The 19,199-nt window shown below is 39.2% G+C and overlaps 1 protein-coding gene across 2 annotated transcripts in view; it reads right to left on the bottom strand.

Annotated features, from left to right (window-relative positions):
• Positions 1-19,199, bottom strand: part of ANO6 (anoctamin 6) — a 198,490-nt gene that overhangs the window by 117,875 nt on the left and 61,416 nt on the right. For both annotated transcript variants that reach the window (XM_045464998.1, XM_045464997.1), the window contains one exon: positions 987-1,066. In XM_045464998.1, the coding sequence (XP_045320954.1) occupies positions 987-1,066 (80 nt within the window). The remainder of the gene's footprint in view (positions 1-986; positions 1,067-19,199) is intronic.

Raw genomic sequence — 19,199 nt, 5'->3', positions numbered from 1 at the left:
CCTTACTCTTGGTTCAATTGAGTAGGTAATCCATAAAGAATGAGTGAGAAGAGGAAAAACACATAATGAGTTCTTTTTTTGTGTGTCTTTATCAATAATGCAATTGTGATCTGCCAATTACTAGAGTGGCGACTGTATATCACACTTTGAAAAGAAAGCAAAAAAAAAAAAAAAAGATTTTTGCATTGCTAACATGGTAGCTGAACCATTTACAGCAAGGGGCAAAAATAAGTAAATCTAGGTGGATTCTGGCATGCTTTTCCTATACATTTGGGGCAATAATATGGTACATGAGTCAGAGAAACACTTCTTCCCATCCCCCTCTTCAAATGAGCCTAATATAAAATCTATTTAGTAAGGACATTCTGCACAAGGCATCCTATGTGCTTAATTTTCTTTAAACAAGGCATTAATAAAACCACAGTAGCATCTAATAAGATTTTTAATTCCTCGAGGGTAGGAACCATGGCTAATCTTTAATGAGTCTAATTTAGTGAGAGCATTTAGTTCCCCTCTTGGTAGGAACAACCAATAAAATATTCCTAGCCCTAGAAGATACATCTATACAGGTTGTATGACTGTAGGCTCCAGAGTGAAATGGGAATCAGACTGGTCAATGCACCTATATGTGCTCAGTAAACACTGGTTTCCAGAGCTGCTAACAGCAGAAACGGATACCAAGGCTATTAATGAACGAAGGAGGAGTCTGGGCAGTAACAATGCTACTTTCCTGCAGAAAGAGTTCCCATTTGCTATTTACAAGCAGTATGAAGAACAAGCCTACAGAGCATGATGCCAAGGCACTGTATGTAGTTCAGTAACTTGTCCCCCAGAGAACTGGAGCTTTAAATACACAGCCACTGCAAGTGAGACAGTGCCAGATCTACGGGCGCCAAAGGCAAGATTTCACAAAAAACCCTTTTCTCCATTTTGTGAGAAATCTCTCGCTAACCAATTCAAATTTAAGATAGAGTAGGAGTACTTACAAATTCTGGGGTTTGGAAATCAGGCTGACTTTCCAGTGTTCCAAAACTGGAGACAACTGTCTGTTCAAGGTTTTCCAACACTAAAAATAAACAAATAAATAAAGCATAACTTTCACTGGCTCATACACTTTTTTTGCCTTTAAATCATCAGTACAGGCTTAACAACTGTATTTAGCATTTATGGCACACCTCTAAGTTTACATTATTTAACACTTTCAGTTATCAGGGACACTCAAAATCTTCAGTAGCTATTTCATCCACTGGACAAGGCCATGTTTCTAGGATACTCAGTCTTAAAAAGCTGTAGGCTCAATCTATGCAAAACCATTTACCTTCTACATGGAAGGACACAGCAACTATGTTTACAACTATGTCACAAAACTCTAGCTTAGGAACATTTCAGCCTGTTGATATTCTTTTTTCAACTACATCTCAGGGAACTGATGTGGAGTCATTTTGGGATAGCAATTTTCTGTTTTAAAATCTGTTGAATAGCACGGATAGAAATACACTGGGAGCCAAATAAAATTTTCTAGTAGGGTATATCAAGAAAATGAAAAATAAACAGGTAAAATTAATTTTAGCAAAATGATTTCTGTAACTTGATATACCCAGATTACCATTTAAACATGTATTCAGGGGTAAAAAATAGTTTCAAACAGAGAGGGAGGCAAACCGTAGAGAATCTAAATACAGAGAACTGAGGTTGATGGGGAGGAGGAGGGGAGAGGGAAAAATGGGTGATGGGCATCGAGGAGGGCACTTGTTGGGATGAGCACTGGGTGTTGTATATAAGCAATGAATCACGGGACTCCATCCCCAAAGCCAAGAGCACACTGTATACACTGTATGTTAGCCAACTTGACAATATATCAAAACAAACAAAACAAAACAAAAAAACATATATTCAAGAAGAGCCACTGGGTGGCTCAGCCAGGTAAGTGTCCGACTTCAGCCCAGGTCATGATCTTGTAGTCTGCAAGTTCGAGCCCTGTCAGGCTCTGTGCTGACCGCTCGGAGCCTGGAGCCTGCGTCAGATTCTGTGTCTCCCCTCTCTCTCTGCCCCTCCCCTGCTTGCACTCACTCACTCTCTCTCTCTCAAAAATTATTAAATAAACATTTAAAAAATAGCAAAAAAATAAACGTATTCAATATAAAAATTTATTAGTGAAATAGTTTACGTTTTTTATAGTGTTAGAAAGCCAATGTGTATGTTATACCCACAACACATCTCAATTTGGACTGGCCACATTTCAACAGGTTAATAGCCACATGTGATTAGTGGTCACTGCACCCTGTGGAAGGGATAAAGGAAGCAAATCCAGAAGCTGGGTTGTTCTGTGAGACACCGGTCTCACCTTGTCTACAAGTTCCTGATATAAATAAAAGGGAATGTTCCAGATGAAAAGATAAGGAGAAAACAAAACAACCATTTGCAGTGCATGCTTCTAGACTGTATCCTGGTTTAAACAGACCAGATATAGAAGACTTAAAAACAAATTAGAAAAATGTGAATATTGATTGTGTTGGATTATATTCAGGAATTATTAGTATTGATAAGTGATGAGGGAGCATAAGGCAGCCTAAGGGCAAAGTACAAGCTAACAGCAGCCACCCCCCACCCCAGGGGAGATATGGTGATATTCCTCAGGCACTCCTGGCTGCCCAAGGACAAAGGAAAGGAAAGGAAACAAATGGTTAACTGACAGAGATCACAGTCATGCAGGCCATGAGTCTCCATTTGTCTCTCTACAAATGTCTTGGTAAATTATAAGAAAAAGGTAATCTTATCAATAGACTAATCTCCAGTAACCCGTAGACTCAGTTTCCTGGAGCCCCAACATCACCCTCCATAGTGATATGAGGAACAAAGGCAAGAAGGAAATGGCAGAAACCATTAAATTTCCTTATAACCTACAGCCCACTGACAAATACTTCTGGCAGACAGAGTAAAACGTTTCTCCAGGAACCCCCTACCATCCTGATGTTAAGGCCTTACTAGAGGAAAAACAACCTTAGCTTGACAACAGCAAGGCCCGAGGTATCTTCCGAGACCTCTTTACCGAGTCCTCTTTACCGTATCAAAGTCCCTTTGGAAGCCTCCCTTTGGTCTTTACCTCTCTCAATTCCATAGTATAAAACCAGTCACTCTTCACAATCCCAGCACAGCTCTTTCTGCCCACGGGTCCTGTCCCCACGCTTTAATAAAATCACCTTTTTGCACCAATGACCTCTTCAAGGATTCTTTCTTGGCTGTCAGCTCTGGACCTCATTATCACCCCAAACCTCATCAATAAGTGTAACAATGTAATCTCGGCTATGTAGGAAAATGTTCTTAATTAAAAGAACTTAAATATTCTTAAATATGTAAATGTGTTTAAATAAACATTAAGCACTTAAGTAAATTAAATAAATGTTCTAATTTATCAGCAGGTCTAGCCTCCTCAATAAATCAATCACATAAAAAAGGCAGAGATTTAAATAGCCGAAAGACTATAACTCCAATGTATGTCCCCCCCCCCCCCCCCCACATCACCAAACAATTAAGCTGAATTCTGATGCTATCTACCTGAAGATAGCATCAGATTCCACAGGTTAAGGGCTTAGTCCCCCAAGACAGCCACCAGTAAGTCCCAGGTGGTTACCTGCCTGTGCTTCTGACTGAGCGGCTATAAATCAAAGGCTCCCACCACCCTCTTCTCAGGTTGATTAATTTGCTAGAGCGGCTCACAGAACTCAGAGAAACATTTACTTACATGTACCAATTAATTATAAAGGACACAGATGAACAGCCAGATAAAGAGGTACAAGGGCAAGGTATGTGAGAAGAGACACAAGGCTTCAGTGCCCTCTCTGAGGCCACTACTCTCCCCATACCTGTACACATTCACCAACCTGAAGCTCCCCAAATCCAGTCCTGGATTTTTACTCAGGCTTCATTACTTAGGCATGATTGATTGATCACTGGCCTTTGGCAACTGACTGAAACTTTCTTCTCTCACCTCCTTGGAGGTCAGAGGGTGGGACTGAAAGGTTCAACCCTCTAATCTTGTGATGAGTTCCCTCAGCAACCAGCCTCCACCCGGGGCTACCTTGAGGCTTTCCCAAAGTCACCTCATCAACATAACAAAAGGCACTGTTACCTACTTCACCACTTAGTAAATTATGTGAGTTGTAGGAGCTCTGTGCCAGGAACTGAGGAAGACCAAATATATATTTCTTACTATAAATCACAATATCACAAAAACCATTAGCAATATGGGATACTCAACTGAATCCTAATTTGGACAAGCCAGCTGGAAAGGACATATTTATCAAAAATAGGAAGACTGAGTATGGAATAAGCATTAAATTATGTTAAGAAATTACTTTTAATATTATGAAGTGTGATGTTAATCTTGGCTTTCTAGTGACTTTTTTTTTAACGCATACTAATTTAAAAAAATCCACTAGAGGCTTTTGTGAAGGAAAAGGTTGAGTCCCTATCAATCCAGAAAAATTCCCTTCAGTGGCCCAAAAGAAACCTTACCAGGAAGATTGATTAAAAGATTTCTAAGTGACTGTTTAACATAATCAAAACATCAGCCAACAATTCAGCTACCAAATAGTTAGGTTTGGCACATCACTAAGATGGCACATCTTAGGTTTGGCACATCTCAATATCTAGATTAGATTTCAGATTTACTCAGAATATTGCCCACTGTATCTGATCACTGTATACCTATGCACTGGAAAAAAAAATGCCAGTAGATAAAGACAACATAAACAAGTGATTAAAAACTGACTTCATCACAGGATCCCTAAAAGTAAACCAAGGCAGAAACAAGAAACAGATCAGGTGAACCAAGGCTTACAGAACTTCAGGCAATATCAGAATTAGGGTGCTTGCCTTTGAGAACCCTATGAGAACTATGGCAGTTACTGCACAGTCTGTCACACTTAGACAACTTGTACCATAGCAAACTGGTTTATTCCAACATCAGAACAACAGTGGTCCAAGATAATTACCTTCTTGAAAGCCGCCTCTAGAACTTGCTAAAATGTGTTTATACTAGTGGCTATGACACTCTTTTAAACTGGTGTTTTGCAGCTTGGTTTACATTGAGAAAAAAAACTAACCTTTTTATAATATTTAGATATGGAAAAATTATGTATGTGGTATTCATGATACATTGGTGTTTTGGGAGAGCCAGCAAGTCAATGAAACATAATAATGCAGATATTTTTTAAAGGAGTATTGTAAATGTGATGGAGTGATCTGACTTCTGCATCTTCTCTGGATTACTTTACAATTAGATGCCCAATTTATCTATCAGGAATCTGAGGTCAAAAGATAGGATGGAGCTGCTATGGATTTTTCTTTTCTTTTCTTCCTTTTTCTTTTTTTCTTAAGGGCAGGCTTAAGGAAGTTTGCATTTGCCTAAAGACAGAGAAGAAACAAGATGTACTGCCCAGATGTTCTATCAAAGTAAAGGTATCTATGCAGTGTGAAAGGGTTTGTGAGAGAAAATATAGAACTATGTATAGTTTTAGCTATTCTGCTGGTAATAGAAACTAATAGATTCACTGCTTAATGCCAACACAAAGGAGAAACTGTAAATTTGAGTGAATAAAAACAGAAATGGCTTTAGTGAAACATCATCTAGGTAGAACAAAGATGCAGCTGCTGCTCTCGTGACCTAATACAGTACTGAGAAGCAAATGATTTATGATGCTAATATGATAATTATACCTCCACTACTGAGGGCTCCCGTTACTATTTGATAGTCTCATTTCTGGTAATCTAACACAGCTGAAAAAGTTCATTTCTCAGCAAAAATAGTCAAAATCAAGGTGACACTTTGAGGGCTTTTTGTGAAAAATAGGGCAGAATCAGGGAAAAAACATTCTAATAAGGTAAAAATGTTAATTTTATTTTTTTCCTTATGTCAATCATTTTTCATGCACTATTTTGAAATGTATCTTTAGTATTGTCACCATGACTCACTTTATACAACCCAAGTACCACTTGAATGGCTTCGTGATTAGTTCATTTAATTTCAAGCATTTGGAACATAAAAGTATGTTTTTGGGACCTCTATTGTATCTAACTTTCGTTAAAAAGCTGACTGGAGAACTGAAAACTAGTTATTCCAGTATCATGAAAAAACTTTAGTCTTGACCTGTCAGTGGAATTTTGTATGGATGTACAATGAAAAGACAGCTGAAAGTCAGGTTCAACTGACATTCACTACGTTGTTTATAATTTTACACAGCCGTTGTGCTGTTAGGCCCTGGTGAAGAACCAGGCAAGCAAGTTTCCCTCTTCTTGAGAAAAAGAAATTGAGACATGATGAATGTTAATTTTAAGCTAATTAGTAAGCTAGACAGATTTATGGAGTGCCAAAGGAATACTGTGGAAAATACTATACACACACTTAGCAACTGGTTTGTGTAGGTACAAGTCAAATAATTGAGGGTTTGGGGCAAAAGAAACCCACTAAATTTCTACTTTTCCTAAATTTTATAATCACACCATAATTAGTTAAAAGCAAAAGAATAGCATATTTTAAAAACTATCAATACAGTTAGTAATAATAAGGTTAAAGCAATGTGGTCATTGGTGGTACCAGTCCTGACTTATTCGGCAGAACAAAATGAAGGGCCCGCTATCTAGAAGTCTAGTCACATTAATGGGTTCATAACAACACAGTGGAAACCTCACCAGAAAGCTGCAATTCATAGGAGTATTTGTCTATCAATTAGAAGAAATGGAGTAACTAACACTTTTTATTTCATATGCAAAATCAAGAACTTCTACAGCAAAGCCAATTGGAGACTTATTTAAAGTGAGGGATAAAAGGAGCCATTATCTATAATTTTAAAACATAGACCATCTATTATTCATCAGAAAACACAAAAAAGCCTTTCAGGAAACTCTTAAGTAAAAGACAAAGTGCCTGATAAGCGGTGCCCTAGCAATAAAAGTAATCAGAATTAGGCATTCAACACTTTATCTAAGAGGACAGGCATGGAAGTCAGTGGGTCTAAATGGTGATTCGTTGCCACTGAAAGGATCAGACACACAATGAATGTAAGAGAGACGGCAGATAAAAATAGATGAATCTGGTGCAAAGGGCACTGGACATGGTTTAAGGGGACAGACTGAGTTCAAGTCCTGATTCTACAATTTAACTACATTCCCCTAGCCATTAACTTAGTCTCAGTTTATTTATCTGGAGCTGGTAGTAAAATTACTTTCCCTTGTCATCTCACGGGGCTGTGCAAAGGATACAAATGACAATTCAAAAGCATGTTGTAAAAAAAAAATACAGCAGCATATAACCATAAATTAAGTTCATGTACACAGACCCAGAGATATGAAAAAATGTAAACAGAAATCTCCTGAGTGTCTTATTTTGTGCCTGGCACTTCTAAATGTCTGATCTTATTTAATCCTATTTTTGTCTTTGTTTTCACAGATGATGAAAATTTGAGGTTATGAGTTGCCTAAAGTCAACTACCAGAATAGACCAGAAATGACACAATGAGAATCTGAATCTGTCCACTTCCACAATTGAACATCTTTTTGAATATACTGATTTGTCTCCTGGGCTGCTGTGAATAATTCCAAGGGGCTCACCACTGCTAAATGTAACCTGATAAGGAATTAAGATAGTATTGCACATATAAGTCAAATAAGTATTAACAAATAACAGACTAATGTATCTTAAAAACTAATGACAGAATAGTGAAATTTATTGATATAGCCAGCACAATTAGAACTAATGGAAAAGCTCCACAAAATAAGAAAACAGATACAATACTCAGGCAAATGGCTAAAGACAGGCATGTGTCAAGGATGGAACCAGGTGATAGGAGTACAAACATCAAGATGAAAAAAAAAGTACAGAAACTGTCTTCAGGAGGGGCGCCTGGGTGGCGCAGTTGGTTAAGCGTCCGACTTCAGCCAGGTCACGATCTCGCGGTCCATGAGTTCGAGCCCCGCGTCGAGCTCTGGGCTGATGGCTCAGAGCCTGGAGCCTGTTTCCGATTCTGTGTCTCCCTCTCTCTGACCCTCCCCCGTTCATGCTCTCTCTCTGTCCCAAAAATAAATAAACGTTGAAAAAAAAAATTAAAAAAAAAAAAAGAAACTGTCTTCAGGAATTCCACGATCTAGTCAATGTACAATTAAAGAAATATCAAAGGAATGGCCCATTCACCTTGAAAATGAGGATATATTCATACATCCTGATTGGGAAGGATGCCTAATGATGTGCCAGGCAGTCCTGTACCTGAAACTCTTCTCCCATTTGTCTAGAAGCCTCTGAAAACTGGTCTCAGCACATAGCTGATATTTGACCTGAATGCTACTACCCAACCACCACTATTTTTATTTTTATTTTTTTTTTTTTTTAATTTTTTTTTTCAACGTTTATTTATTTTTGGGACAGAGAGAGAGCATGAACGAGAGAGAGAGAGGGAGACACAGAATTGGAAACAGGCTCCAGGCTCTGAGCCATCGCCCAGAGCCCGACGCGGGGCTCGAACTCACGGACCGCGAGATCATGACCTGGCTGAAGTCGGACGCTTAACCGACTGCGCCACCCAGGCGCCCCCCACCACTATTTTTAAAGTTAACTACACACTTGAGCCACCGTTTCCTATCACTTCATACTTTCCAGGTATTATGTGGACCCACCTCATCTTACAACCCACATCACTGTCATCCTGTGGTAGCCATAGTTGGTCCCCAGGTTCCAGTACCTCTTTCTCTGGCCTCAGTCTGGCGGGGTCTACTGTATTTTGGTGACAATTAGGTACGGGAAAATCTATTTCCCATATTATCCAGAGGTTGTAAGCCTGTAGCTTACAGACCCTGTTGTATTAAATGAGATTCTAAAATGAGGCCAAAGAGTCACCATAAATGAAAAGAAAGTTAATAATGAAACATAAAACATAAAGACAGAAGAGTTTCTTTCAAGGCTAAGATAGCTGTGTTTTACCACACAGGAGAGTGGACTTGAACTGTAAGACCTCTACACAGTATAACTCTGTGGCTTCAGGCACACCACTTAACTCTAAATTTGTTTTCCCCATCAATAAAAGTGCAAATTATAATTCCTACATCACAAGGTCATTGTAGAGAACAAATTAACTGATACATATATAAAAGTGACCTGTTGGGGCGCCTGGGTGGCGCAGTCGGTTAAGCGTCCGACTTCGGCCAGGTCACGATCTCGCGGTCCGTGAGTTCGAGCCCCGCGTCGGGCTCTGGGTGATGGCTCAGAGCCTGGAGCCTGTTTCCGATTTTGTGTCTCCCTCTCTCTCTGCCCCTTCCCCGTTCATGCTCTCTGTCCCAAAAATGAATAAACGTTGAAAAAAAAAGAATTTAAAAAAAAAAAAAAAAAAAAAAGTGACCTGAGAAGTGTGAAGTACTATATAAATATTGGCTATTATTATTTTTTTACTTCAATCTTTAATAAATTCTGGCATTCTTAACCTTGTTAGGCACCAATTTTTCCTCCTCACTTTTTATCTGGCCTATTTGCTTTTTTTAATAATAAAATAAATTCAAATGTAAAAAAAGATAACATTAATTCAGCAAATATTTTTTTAATGACCTCAATGTCCTATGCACTGTTGGCTACTACTTACGATGAAATGAAAAGAGATATGACTCAGGAAATGTTTCCTTATTTTTCCGAATCTGGATGGATAATTTTTTTTTACCCCAGTTTATTACTGGCATTTCCACTCAATGATGGTAATATTTTAATGGGGGAAAAAAAGTGACATTATCCTCAAATCATTTCTGCAATGCAATTTCAGATTCAAGTTGATAGTTTCTATTAGAGTTCTATCTTTCCCCTCTTAAGGCAAAAGTGCGCTCCCTCGCTCTCTTGTATGTGCCCTCCCTCTCAGATGATTAGCTGAAGGGGAAAGAAAAAGAAGCAAAGGAAAAAAGTCATTCATGAAGATGCCAAGTTTGTTAGGGTAAGCAAATTTTGACTCTGTTTGAAACTCAGTCCCATCCATCAGGTGATTTAGAAAATTACTACATATTCTTAAAAAAAAAAAAAAAAAAAAAGAAGGGGCGCCTGGGTGGCGCAGTCGGTTAAGCGTCCGACTTCAGCCAGGTCACGATCTCGCGGTCCATGAGTTCGAGCCCCGCGTCAGGCTCTGGGCTGATGGCTCAGAGCCTGGAGCCTGTTTCCGATTCTGTGTCTCCCTCTCTCTCTGCCCCTCCCCCGTTCATGCTCTGTCTCTCTCTGTCCCAAAAAATAAATAAACGTTGAAAAAAAAAAAAAAAAAGAAAATTACTACATATTCTTCCTACATTATGGTAAAAATGGCCTTGTTCTGAAGGTTCCCTCTGTTGGGCTTGCCTTTTCTGATTAACGTATTGTATTCGCATCAATTCAACTGCCTAAGCCAGAGCGGGAGCCATTCTTCACTTTTCTCTTTCCGTCACTTGACGTTTGGTGGGTCACCAGATTTTATCCTTTTTATATTTAACCTCATCCTAAGGATATTCTATCTGGTATGCACATCCTTCACCCTCTCCCCGACCCATATACACATTTTACCCTTTCTTTACCTTTTTATTTCAATGTCACCATTTATGTACCAAGTTAAGTTACTTGCCTCGACTTCATGCTCCTATAGTACTTTGCATTATCTAGTAAAACCCGTCAGACCACTATAGGTGTCCAAAAACTCAACTGCTGATTATTAAAATACAGTATTTTTCAGTTGGTCCTCTAGACTATGGAAGAGAGAGAAATAAAAATGAGTGATTATAAACAAATTTGCAGCTTACACTGAACAGGGTATCAAATAATCACATGGTAGTTACTCATTCACAATTGGCTACCACCACAGAAGACAAAATCTGGGGAAAACATAGGGGTCCACCCCCCCATCACAGTGTATGGTCCTGACTTGTTTTTCTTCACTACTGGACCATGAGCTCCTAGACGAAAAGTCATGGTCTTATTCTACTTTGTCTCCTCAGAATTTGAAACAATACCTAGTATATAACAACAGAGGCTCCATAAGTGAGTGAACCAATAATGGAATGAATTATAAACTCTTTGTCATTCTAGAAAAGTTACTAGTGTTCTTCAATTCTTCAGAATGTAATATAATTACTTACATAATGATAAAAGAGTTTTTGCACTTCCAGAAACATATTGCACTGGGCCACAGGGAGGTATGTTCACACTCAGAGCAGGCTAATAACATACTGTCCCTCCAAGATAATATTCTGCAAATATTTTGATGATATTTATGAAAAGGAGGATCTCTGCCTCTCCTCCAACCTGCCCACTGCTCTAGCAATGCATCAAACAGGAATGTGCTTCTTCCCACAGGACAAGGGACTCCACAGAAGAACAAAAGAGGGACAGTGTGAGAAGTAAGGGTGATGATTCAATTTCAGAAATACCAAACAAAAGCTGTGCTGTCTAGCTAACAATAGGTTTACAACCTATTGGAAATATGTACGAACACCACTACCCCACAACGGAGTCCCCAACCCTTGGACACTTCACTTCCTGGTTCTTCCCCTCTCTGTTTCACAGGCTTATTTTCACGGGCTTTACAATAAGCAGGCACCAAAGAACCGAAGTCCCTGCGTCACCTCACAGGAATGTACATTTGTTCCAATCAGACTACTTTTTGCCTTACGTGGGCATAGGCAACTTCCGGGCAAGGCTGTCACCTCTGTAGTACTCAGCCAATGAGGGGAGGCTTGCACACTAGGAGATAAATTGTCTGCTGTAACTGCCCCGAGTGTGCCTATCATCAGACACCCGCTCTTGCAAGAACACTGATTAAGCCTCACTTCACTGTGCTCCGAGTCTCCATGTCCCTTCTTTGGTTGGGTCAGTGGACTTATTTCTCACACAGTTCAGTGAGGGCATCTGATGCTAGGGCATCTCACCCTTCCAGCCCTATCCTGGTGGCAGCCCTAAGGATTTCTTCCATCGACACATATTATTATTATATTATTCCCAAGAAGAGCTCTGATAAGCATAATTTTCTTCGTCTTGTTATATTTCTAGGATTAGTGTTTTAGCTCCTCTTATGCACTGCCTCTCCCTGTTCCCACAACCCTCCCTCAATAATTCAGCCCCAAAAATATACCTGGAAGTTAAACTTGTCTCCTTTTGGACAGCTGGGAACAATCATCACATTATTCATTCTCACATCCCACCCAGATTAGCTAATGCTTTTACAGAAAAGCCCAATGTATGTCACAAACCTCTCAGATTCCAACTCATTAGCTCCTTTACCATCTTAAAAATTTTTTATTGTAGTAACATACAAAAAACAGAAAAACTGCCATTTTCACAATTTTTAAGTGTACAATTTTGTGGCATTAATTCTGTTCACAAATTGTGCAACCATCACCGCTATTTCCAACACTTTTTGTTAATCACATCAGAGACCTCTGTAACTGCCAAGCAGTAACTCCCACTTCCCCCTGCGCCCAGGCCATAATAATGTCTCATCTACTCCTGACCCTATGAATTTGCCTCCTAGATATTTCATGTGAGTGGAATTATATAATATTTGACCTTTTGTTTCTGGCTTATTTCACTTAGCATGATGATGTCAAGGTTCATCGTGGTGCAGCATGTGTTGGAAATTCCTTCCTTCCTATGACTGAATATTCTACTGTGTGTGTGTGTGTGTGTGTGTGTATAATAAACCACATTTTATTTATCATTCCTTCATCTGTTGATGGACACTTGGGTTGTTTCCACCTTTTGTCTATTATGAATAATACTGCAGTGAACAATGGCATACAAGTATCTGAGTCTCACTTTCAATTCCTCTGTGTATATACCTAGTAATGGGATTGCTAAATCATATAATAATTTTATGTTAAGCTTTTTGAGGAACCACCAAATTATTTTCCACAGTGGCTCATACTATTTCACATTCTATCAGCAATGTATCTACTTTATTGTTGCTCCTGATTTGGGTGTCATGTCTAAGAATCCACCGCCAAATCCAAGGTCATAAAGATTTACCCGTTTTCCTCTAAGAGTTTTACAGCTTTAGCTCTTATATTTAAGTTGTTGATCCATTTTGAGTTAATTTTTGTATATGATGTAAGGTTGAGTCCAACTTCATTCTTTGTGCATGTGGAAATCCAGATGTCACAACATAATCTGTTAAAAAGGTTCTTCTTGGTGCGCCTGGGTGGCTCAGTCGGTTGAACATTCGACTTTGGCTCAGGTCATGATCTCACAATCTGTGAGTTCAAGCCCTGCATCGGGCTCTGTGCTGACAGCTCGGAGCCTGGAGCCCGTTTCTGATTCTGTGTCTCCCTCTCTCTCTGCCCCTCCCCTGTCCATGCTCTGTCTCTGTCTCAAAAATAAATAAGAACGGTAAAAAAATAAATAAATAAATAAAAATGCGAACCAGGAAGAATACCAACCTGTTAACAATAAAATTTAAAAAATAAATAAATAAAAAGGTTCTTCTTTCTTCACTGAATGTACTTGGCACACTTCAAAAATCCATTGGCCGTAGATGTATAGATTTACTTCTGGACTGGTCTAGATGTTTACCCATATGTTATTACCACACTGTTTTGATTACTATAGTAGCATTGAAGTAAATCTTGAAATCAGGAAATGTGAGTCCTCCAACTTTGTTCTTTTTCAAAATTGTTTTGGCTATTCAGGGCTCCTTACAATTCCATATGAACTCAAGTCAGCTTTTCCATTTCTGCAACCTTCACTATTTTAATAAATACTTTTTTAAAAATGTAGACTTAAGAACATGAGTAATAATCATATAACTGAAGAGTGATTTTACTTAATATTACCAATTTGATATTGTTTTTTAAAAGCTTGGCTAAGACGGTTTATGTTCTATAAAGGACAAGTGGTATTAATTATAGAAATATGTTCCAACAATTGGAAAGTTCCAATCTTGGAAAGCTATTACTGTCACTTCACAGTTCAACTGGTCTCCTCCTAAGACCCTCAGGGTTCCCAGCTGAATGCTACCCTAAGTTTGCAGTTAGTTATAGTTCAGCTAAAACCTGGTTCTAGCCACTGACCTGTCAGTTCCCAGATTATAGTGATTATACATGCCCTGGGGATCAAAGAAGATACCCCACTTAAATTTCTATTGTCCTTAACTTAAAGCACATTGAGTTGTAACTCCATGCTTAACCTACTAGAGTAGGTCTAATTTCAAAATCAGTTTCTGAAGCCTAGGAAGGATGAGAACATATAAATGCAAGAAAAAAAAAATTATGGGTCCATATACCCTTATCCAAAATCTTTGATGCCCAAACCACTGTGTTTCAAAATAACTCCTATGTATACACTATATGCACTCTCAGTGGGATCTGGGACAGCACCCCTTACTCAAACAAAGTCATGTTTTGCAGCCAAAAATATGAACAGTCACTCTAAATGGGATAAATAAAATATATTAACAGTCTCATGCTGGTGGAGGTCGGGTTTCTCTACCAAATGAGTTCAGATCTGTCAGGTGTTTGTTTCTGAGTATAGTTGACACACAGTGTTATGATCTGTTAGGTTTTATAACCAAATGAATTACCAAAAAATTTCTTTTCAGCACTTTCTATTAAGTTTTTTTATATATTTTGAGAGAGATAAAGTGAGGGGAGAGGGGTTCAGAGAGAAAAGGGAAAGAGAGAGAGAATCCCAGGCAGGCTCTACACTCTCAGTGCAGAGCTGGATGAGGGGCTCAAATTCATAAACCATGAGATCATGACCTGAGCTGAAGTCGGACGCTTAACCAACTGAGCACCCAGGTGGCCCTCTTTTCAGCACTTTTTAGATTTTTGAATTCTAAATAAGGAACTGTGAAATTTTAACTATTAAGAATGTATTTAGCACACAAAACAGAAGAACTCAAAACCTGATTACACAGCTTGTCATATATACACAGAGCAAAAGGCTTGCAACTGCCTGAGAATTAAGGACTAGGAAGAATCCCATAGGTGGCCATCATCTGTCATCATCTCGCAAGTTGAACGTTTACCAAATCAGTATCTTCCCAGTAATCGGCTACAAAAAAAAACTCAGAAAGTGAACCTTAACTTTGCATAAAAGGAAAACCAGGATTTAAATTATCAAATTGACAGAAAATAATGACCAATACCTAATATTAGCAAAGGAGCATGGAATACATACAGATTTTACTAATGTCAGGTCGTGTGAGTTTCTGGTTGGCAATTTGGCAAATGTAGCAAAACCTTTAATATTAGTCATACTCTTTGCCTTACAATTCTATCTCCAGGAAACAATTCTTGCTTAAGTCAATGAAAATATAGCTACTGATAATATATAGTGCAATTATTTAAAATAATTTTGTAGAAAAATATTCACACAAAATTCTAACAATGTACTTTAATGTAAAAAAAAAAAAAAAAAAAGCAGACTATAAAACTGCATTTAAGGGCACCTGGGTGGCTCAGTTAGGTAAGCGTCCAACTTTGGCTTAGGTCATGATCTCACTGCTCGTGTGTTCAAGCCTCATATCAGTCTCTGTGCTGACAGTTTAGAGCCTGGAGCCTGCTTCAAATTCTGTGTCTCCCTCTCTCCCCGCCCCTCCCCTGCTCACATTCTATCTCTCTCTGTCTCTCAAAAATAAAAACGTTAAAAACATTTTTAACTGCATATAGTATATGCCGAAAGAATTCAAAGCAGGAACTCAAACAAATATCCACATACCCTGTTCACAGCAGCATTATTCACCACAGCCAATAGGTAAGAGCAGACCAAGTACTCACCTGCACATGAATGGATAAACAAAATATTCAATGCAGTATTATTTAGCCTTAAAAAGCAAATTCTGACACATGCTCCAACATGGATGAATCCTAAGGACATGATGCTAAGTGAAATGAGTTAGTCACAAAAGAACAAATACTTATCTGATATCCCTAGAGTAGTCAAATTCAGAGAGGGAAAGTAAAACAGTGGTTGTTGAGGCTAAGAGGAGGGAAGCATGGGGAATTGTGTTTACTGGGTATAGCGTTTCAGTTTTCTATGATGAAAAAATTCCAGAGATGGATGCTAGTGACCATTGTACAACAGTGTAAATATACTTAACACCGCTGAACTGTGCATTTAAAAATAGCCACAATGGTAAGTTTTAGGTGATGTGCCCTCTCCACAGTGAAAACAAAGTACTGTATAGTTTAAAACAAAAAAACAAAAAAACAACCTAACAATTGTGGATGAACTTGTACAGGTTAGCAGGTGCTGGGGGTCCTAAGACAGAAGAGCAGAAACATATCATATGCTCTACCCTCCTTATCTGTTCTATCATATGCTCTACCCTCCTTAGCTGGAGAGCTCTTTGAAGGCTTGAGTCCATACCTGCTGTCTGTGATGGCAGGTGTAGAGGGCTTTCACAGGGCTACGGCTCTTATCACCTTGCCTATATTTTACCTCTCCCCTTTGCCAGGAGCCATTTTCCAATAAACTGAAGTGTATATAAAACAAACAAAAGGGGTACCTGGGTGGCTCAGTCAGTGAAGCTCCTGGCTCTTGGTTTCAGTGCAGGTCATTTTTGATGGTTCATGATTTCAAGCCCCACAGTGGGCTCCATGCTAGCCGAGATGAGCCTGCTTGAGATTCTCTCCCTCTTTCTCTGCCCCTCCCCCATTCACACTCTCTCTAAATATATAAACTTTAAACAAACAAAACCCTATATATACTGTATGATCTAAATTTCTGTGGGGTAAGAATAAATTTAAGCAAAAGATAATGGGTAATGGGATATCAAGTGTTTTCATTTTCTTATTATTTGTCTACGTTTTCCAATTTCCTACAGTGAATAAAAAACATGAACGTGTTAAGAAGTAACTCAATCTTAACTACAAGCCAAGTTCTTGACTGTCACCCTCCAGTATACCTTCTCCCCCCCAAAAAGACTTGCTATACCCAAATCTCCTCCATCTCAGTAGATGGCCCCCAAATCAACCAAATTAATCAGACCAAAACTATTGGAGTCATCCCTGGCTCCTTTCCCCCATACCCTTGCATTTAATTCCTCAATAAATCCTGTCAGCTGAATTTTCAAAGACTACCCAAATTTTAATATTTAAGTTACTTAAAAAAAATTGTTTATTTACTTTTGAGAGAGAGACAGAGAGACAGAGAGACAGAGTGTGAGTGGGGGAGGGGCAGAGAGAGAGGGAGGCACAGAATCAGAAGAAGGCTCCAGGCTCTGAGCTGTTAGCACAGAACCAGAAGGGTGGCTTGAACTGACAAACCATGAGATCATGACCTGAGCCAAAGTCACTCAGCCAACTGAGCCACCCAGGCGTCCCTGATTTAAGTTACTTAAATAACAGACCCAGAAAGCAGCTACTTCTCACAATTCCCATAGTGCCTACCCAGAAACAGACCCAGAAAGCAGCTACTTCTCACAGTTCCCATAGAGACTACCAGCTAACACTTAAAGAGTGTTACATTCCAGTGCTTGTTTTATAGATAAGTTCTTTTAATAAATATTATATTTACCTTTACATCACCAATGAAGAGGCAGAGAGAAGTTGCATATTTTATCCAAGATCACACAGCTGATGAGCAGGAGAATCAGAATTTGAACCTAGAAGCTCATAAACTATGCCTGTAGCCATATGACACTGCCCCGTGGCCTTAGGAAGTTGCTCTTTCGCATTCATTACTCAGGTCTCTGTTCAATATCCCTGCCTCAGAAAGGCTGTCCCTGAAATCCTAACTTTTCCAGCTCTAAAGAAGAGCCACTGTTCTTTGCCACCTTGCCCTGCTGTACTTTCCTTTAGTACCTACTAATAGCTTCATTATTATATATTATGAGAGTTCCATGAGGAAAAGACTTCGCCTTGTTTCTAACTGAATCCCAAGCACAGCCGAATTCCCTAGAACAGTACCTGGGCCATGTTAGGTACTCCATTGTTATCTGCTGAATGACTTACCAAATGGATGCATAACTTCTATATAGCTGGCTGCTGGAGTCAGACAGACCTGAGTTCAAATCCCAGACCTACCACTTCCTAACTATGACTTTGAGCAGTTTATTCAACCTTTCTATGCCTTCAAGTCTACACCTGAAGAATGGGAATGACAGTACTTACTCTTGGGGTTGTTTTGAACATGAAATAAGTTGTGGCATGTGAAATGTTTAGCATGGTACCTACACATATAAATACTAGATGAGTATTAGCTACAAGTATTATATAATGAAACGGGAGAAAATACTATGTTTGAACCTTCCTGAAGTTCTTTTCATTTTTTTTAAAAAGGGTTACAGCCTTTGGACTATGCCAAGAAATTAGAATGCTGACAGCAGTTTATTAAATGTTCTGTTACATCAAAAATTAGGAAAGTGGGGCACCTGGGTAGCTCAGTCACTGAGCGTCCCAACTCTTGATTTCAGCTCAGGTCAGGATCTCAGGGTTATGGGATCAAGTCCCATGTCGGGCTCTGCGCTGAGCATGAAGCCTACTTAAGATTCTTTCTCTCTCTTCCTCTGCCTGGCTTGCACACGAGCTCTGTTTCTCTCTCTCAAATAATTGATAAATAAACAAAAAAAACAAACTTGAAAAAAATTGGTTAAGTGTCTGTAAATTCAGTCTAATACAGTAAACAAAGAGGATTCAAGAAACATGTAAATCCATTTTTATGCATTCTCTACTGTATTATTACTTAAATATTTCTAAATCATGCTCATAACTTAAATTTTGGATGTATGGGCATATTTTTTAAGCTGCCGGTTAAATAAGAAACTGGGAGGACAAAAACTCCTTCCAAATGGATTAGTTTTAATAGTGCCACATATTATTTTAGGCTGAAGAGACCCAAATGTCTATATGGTTAAGGTGATTTAAATTCATATTTGGCCACTGTCCCTTGTGCTGCCACTGCTCAGCAGAAACACGACAGAGTCAAGTGCAACCCTAGCAGCAAAGACCTCATCCTCTTGCTTTTTACTCTTCTGCAGCCCAGTGGCCTTCGGGGAAGTGAGCACTCAGACCCTGCTCCAGTCATGCCCTTGTGCTGAAGCAGTGGTGGGAGGGATGGCCATCCTAACTGCCGAGGATGCAGGGAATGTGCTATGAGTAGGTAGCCGTTTGAGGGAAACAGACCCTGGATGGGGAGAGAGGAATCACAGCAAGAAGCACCCCTCAGACAAGCGCCCTCCAGACGGTCCTACGGAATGAACCCAGGCCCTCTGCTCCAC

Source organism: Leopardus geoffroyi, chromosome B4 (genome assembly GCF_018350155.1).
Source record: "Leopardus geoffroyi isolate Oge1 chromosome B4, O.geoffroyi_Oge1_pat1.0, whole genome shotgun sequence".
NCBI classification, from domain to species: Eukaryota; Metazoa; Chordata; class Mammalia; order Carnivora; family Felidae; genus Leopardus; species Leopardus geoffroyi.
This window is presented reverse-complemented; position numbering and strand designations above follow the sequence as displayed.